The sequence below is a fragment of the Solanum stenotomum genome, chromosome 3, assembly GCF_019186545.1.
Source record: "Solanum stenotomum isolate F172 chromosome 3, ASM1918654v1, whole genome shotgun sequence".
In the NCBI taxonomy this organism is placed as follows: Eukaryota; Viridiplantae; Streptophyta; class Magnoliopsida; order Solanales; family Solanaceae; genus Solanum; species Solanum stenotomum.
Window position 1 is genome coordinate 7,820,650 of NC_064284.1, and position 5,625 is coordinate 7,826,274.

Genomic DNA, 5,625 nt, shown 5'->3' on the forward strand with positions numbered 1-5,625 from the left:
AAATATATATATATAATCCTATATGGGTATATTTAATCCTCCTCAAACATTTTTTTTTTGTTTCAATGACTAATTTAAATTTATTATTTTGATGGTCAAATATATTTATGTTACACTAATATTCTTGTAAAACTTATTATAGATGACCAATTTTTTTTCTTCAAATACAAAAATTAAATTACAATATATAAAAAAAAGTAGTTTTAAATTATAATATTGCCACAAAAAAATAGTTTAAATTTTTTTCTTTACAATAAGGAATGAAAGAAAAAAATAAAATAAGAATAAGAATAAAAAATTCAAATAATGATAATCAAAGAAGTCAAAAAATAATTTATGTACGAAAAAGATTAAAATATACTTTAAACTTTGTTAGAAGAATCATATATACCCCTAAATAATTAAAAAAAAAAGTCAAAAATATAAATTTGAAACTAATATTTTCACTTCTATTAAATAAAGGGTATATGTGAGCTCATTTTGTAACGGTAGGGGTATATGTTAACTGTTTATATAACGGTAATGATATATATAAGTCATTTTCATAACGAGGGATATATCAACTTCAAATGACAAAGTTTAAGGATATATCAGGCCTTTTCCCCTTATTTATAAATTGAAATAAAAGAGTATCATGGGGTATTAATTAATTTTTCCTTTTTAGAGAAAAATATTCAAAAATATAGTAGTCAACGGTCAAGATAATAATTAGTTGAATGTGGTCGGTCAACTAATGAGCTATTGACTCAAATAAAACATGGTAGAAAATTATTTTCCATTTGCTCTCTTAATTAAGTAGAAAAAAAGGAAACCACCAAATCACACATTTGTTTCTTTGGCCTTGAAAGTTTAATCACTTTCCCACTTTCCTTTTCTTCTCCTCCCAATATTCACCGCCTGAACGCCGGTCCGGCGGCTCCCCTCATCGGCAACTGAGAAAAATGTCTGAAAATCACCCTCATGTTCTCATCTTTCCTTATCCAGCACAAGGCCATATGCTTCCTCTTCTGGATTTCACTCATCAGCTAGTCAACAATGGAGTAGCCATCACTATTTTAGTCACCCCCAAAAATCTCCCAATCTTAGACCCTCTTCTCTCCAGGAATCCATCAATAAAAACTCTCGTTTTGCCTTTTCCATCTCACCCTTCAATTCCCGCCGGCGTAGAGAACGTCAAGGACCTTCCTGCTAATGGGTTCCGTTCCATGATGTACAATCTCGGAAAACTTCGAGATCCCATATTGGAATGGTTCCGCAACCACCCTTCGCCGCCGTCAGCCATAATTTCCGATATGTTTTTGGGGTTTACTCACGAAATCGCCACCCAGCTCGGTATTCGCCGGTACGTATTCTCCACCTCCGGCGCGTTGGCCCTATCTGTTGTTTATTCACTTTGGCGTGAAATGCCCAAAAGGAAAGACCCCAACGATGAAAACGAAAATTTTCACTTCCCCAATATCCCCAATTCCCCGAAATTCCCTTTCTGGCAGCTCTCTCCTATTTACCGGAGTTATGTTGAAGGAGACCCAAGTTCGGTATTCATCAGAGAATGCTATCTCGCTGATATAGCGAGTCACGGAATCGTTTTCAACACGTTTATGGAATTGGAAAATGTGTATTTGGATTATCTGATGAAAGATTTGGGTCACAACAGGGTTTGGTCTGTTGGACCAGTACTTCCCCCGGGAGAGGATGATGTTTCCGGCCAATCAAGCAGAGGCGGTTCGAGCTCTGTTTTAGCTAGTGAAATATTAGCATGGCTCGACAAATGTGAAGATCACTCGGTTGTATACGTCTGTTTCGGCAGTCAAGCTGTGTTAACAAACAAACAAATGGAGGAACTAGCCATAGCTTTGGACCAAAGTGGTGTCAAATTCATTTTGTCAGCGAAAAGAGCCACCAAAGGACACGCTTCAAATGATTACGGCGTGATTCCGTCTTGGTTTGAGGAAAAAGTGGCTGGACGGGGCCTGGTTGTTAGAGACTGGGCCCCGCAAGTGTTGATTTTAAAACACCAAGCTATAGGCGCATTCTTGACTCACTGTGGTTGGAATTCGACTCTCGAAAGTTTAATAGCTGGTGTACCAATGTTAACTTGGCCAATGGGTGCTGACCAATTTGCCAATGCGAATCTTTTAGTTGACGAGCATGAGGTAGCTATTAGAGCTTGTGAAGGTGCGCAAACGGTACCAAATTCGGACGAGTTGGCTAAGTTACTGGCGGAAGCTGTGCAAGGAAACGAGGTAGAAGAGCGAAGACTTCGTGCATCGGAGCTAAGAAAAGTTGCAATTAATGGCATTAAAGAAGGTGGGAACTCATTCAAAGATTTGGCAGCGTTCGTAAAAAAATTAAGGGAGGAGGCTACAAAAATCGAAACGAACTTTTGAGGCAATTAAAAATTCTAGAAAGGCTACATCGTTGGATTTATCGTTTACAATACCAATATGTAAGCATAGATTATTTTATCTATTAGATATGGAAATAAACATTATGGGTAAGTGTTTGCAAATTTAAACGTTGAATCTAATGATAAGTAAATATGTTTGGTGAATTTAATAATATGCAATTAAAATGTTTGGTGAAAAAAGGCTTGTGTTAAATGACTAAAATGCTTTCAAAGCTATTTACAAAAAATGAAAAAAAAGACCTTTGTTTATAAGTATTTTATTTTTTAAATATAATTGTCTAATAGAAGTACTCTATTAAGTCAAATCGTTATTAGTATAAATTAAACCAACTACCCTCATGTAGTGATCAACGTTACCGACTTTTCCAATGTTGTAGGTCAGGCTAGTGGAAATATTAGGTCTGCTTTTTTGTATTTTCCACAAACTTTCTTTTAACTTCAACAATATATTGACAGAATAATCTGATGGATTCTTATAGAGTTTATATTATGAACCCTTCTATTTGACCATTTTTCAACTGAATCATTAAATTCAATCAAATTCAATATTTTAAGCCCTTCAGATTATTGATCAAGTTTATGTGGTAACTTAATTATTGAGTTGGCACAAATACATGATATCACGCGTTGAAGGGGCGTGAACATCAAAATTTATACTAAAAATATTTTAAAAACAAAACAAAACAAAAATAAGAAAATTAAATTATTTTTTTTTACTTCTTTCTTCTTTTCCTTCCCCACCAACCCTTATTTCTCTCTTTTTTCCCTTCCCAACCCTCTCCAACTTCTCTATTCTCTTTTTTTTTTCTTCATATTTTCTTTCTTTCTGAGAAACGATAATGTATTGGTGATGTAGATATATGTAATCTTTTCATTTTTTTGGTAATTTAAAACCCATGAGGTGACAAAGATTCAATAGTTTTGAATAGAGCTGTCTGAATGGGCTTGGCCCGGTAGGAATGAGGTTTTTCGCCAAACCTCTGTTGGCCCGCTAGCCTCATAGGTCCAACCCGTAAGCCTTAGAGGCCAGCCCGTGGGCTATGATTATTTTTTATATATATTTTTAGTAGTATTTTATTTGTAAAGTTTTTATCAATAAATATTTTTTTTAAAAAAAATCAAGTCTTTTAAACTAGCTAGTTTTTTGTGGGAGGAATGACGGAATGATCAACTTTTTTCCGCTAAATCTTAAGTTGACTACTATGTATTTTTGTAAATATTCACCGAAGTGTGTGATCCATAAATGTATTTTTGTAAGTATTCATCGAAGTGTGTGATTCATAAATGAAAATTTGTATGTATTGATGTCGTGTTTGTAGACGTCAACGTTCGATACTCTTACATACTCTTTCTAAGAGAGTAATATTCATTTTTTGGTTGAAGGGCCAATCCGTCCCAACCCGTGGTCCGCTTAGGGCTGGATTGGGCTGCTATTTTATAGGCCCTTTAATTAAAAGGGCTAGCCCGTCCCAACCCATTTAACTCTCTAGCCCGTTAGGACTGGGTTGGGTTGGTTCAACCCATTTTGACAACTCTAGTTTTGAAGGATGAAAAGTAATTGTTGGATATCTTTGTGGAATTAGGTGAAATGTGTTATGTAAAATTGTCTAGAAATATTATGATATATTGAATTATTTTAATGGTGATTTATTGGCATCAAAGGTGAAAAATGATTTATTGTGGTTCAAATGATGGTAGATGGTTACGATTAAGATTTGCAATGATAAAAACTTTGAGAAAAATAGAACTATGATTTTTAAGAACTTGAAGGGCCTTGTCACGGTAATAGACCCTGAAGAAGAATTTTTTTTAAGGAGAATAGAGATGGTTTTAAGGGTGGTTGTGGGTTGAGGAATGAGAAGGAAATGTGAAAGAAATAACTATTTTATTTTAATTTTTAAAAAAAGAAAACTTATTATTTTTGTCTTTTGTGGAGTAACATTTTTGGTTAATAATTTTAAAATAGTTATGAATTAATTATGAAGTGACATTAATATATGTGACGTGGATATCACATGTCAATTATCTAAGAGAGAGTGAGCTACACACATGACTGAAGAAATTTAAAAATCTCATTTTATTAAGTTCAAGGATTCAGTTGACAAAAGATCAAGTAGAAGGGCTCAAAATACAAATTTATGTCAGTATAAGGGTCCATAACCATAAGGTCATTTCGCCACAATATATGCATCGTCTTACTTCATATTATATTGAGTAGTATTTTTCTTGTTCAAACTTCTTGGTCGTTGCTTCATCTTTTATTTTTGAATGACGGTGATAGTGAGGAAAAAATATTTATTTAATTAAGTTGAAGAATCATTGTTAAGTTAGTATTTATCTTGTCTGTGGTTGGAAGAGTTGGTGCAGGGCTAGGGGGAAATGTTAACTTATATTGTGAACGAGGGCGAGAAGGCATGCTTCGCCAGCTGCATAACTAATATAATTAAGCTTGCGAAAATTCTACCCTTCAAATCCCCACGAGAGATTATACTCCAAATATAAAGTTCTCTATTTTTTCAAACAATCAACTCCAACTCAATTCTCTATTTTACTCTTTAAAAAATACAGTAATATTTTTCTTTCTCCTTAATATTATATTATTATTTCTATTTCATTCTTATTTTCTTATTTCACGATACACATAATTTATTTTAATTTTTTCAAATAATCACTATGTAATTTTCATGTAATATAAAAATTTATTTTTTCAAATTCTTTACTTAATATAAAATTATATTTTTCCTAAATTTTATAAATAACATAAATTGCAAGTTAATATTATATAATATACAAATTAATAGACAATTCTAATAAAAGTGAAATTATTCATGAAGATTATTACATTGCTCCCATAAATGCTCTATTAATGCATTACGGAGTTCAAAATGAGCATTTTTATCCTTAATTATTTTATGTTTAGCTAAAGATTGTTCAAATCGGTGATTTTCATGCAACAAGAACAACTACGGATAATTGAAAAAAGAAATCAATAAGCACCACCGCAATCACAACTACACTAATTATGTGGATCATACACTAATTTTTTTTGAATATTGTTAAATCTGAAAAATGACCTACCGAGTTACTTAATTATTGGTGTGATAAAATCATTATGTTATGTATTGTTATCTTGTATTTACATTATTATGTCATGTATTGTATTTTTAAATTAAAATTTTCATCTTATCATTTTAATTTTGTGCATTCTTCATAGTGAA

General features: G+C 32.6%; 1 protein-coding gene across 1 annotated transcript; it reads left to right on the forward strand.

Moving 5' to 3' along the window:
* The first annotated feature begins 776 nt into the window (after positions 1-776).
* LOC125860479 (UDP-glycosyltransferase 89B2-like) lies at positions 777-2,567 on the forward strand. Its single transcript, XM_049540447.1, has one exon. The coding sequence runs from the start codon at positions 942-944 to the stop codon at positions 2,385-2,387; it is 1,446 nt and encodes a 481-aa protein (XP_049396404.1). The 5' UTR covers positions 777-941; the 3' UTR covers positions 2,388-2,567.
* Positions 2,568-5,625: the final 3,058 nt, after the last annotated feature.

Excerpts from the sequence above, each read along its gene's own strand:
- LOC125860479 (XM_049540447.1), top strand. The coding sequence starts at position 942 with ATGTCTGAAAATCACCCTCATGTTCTCATCTTTCCTTATCCAGCACAA.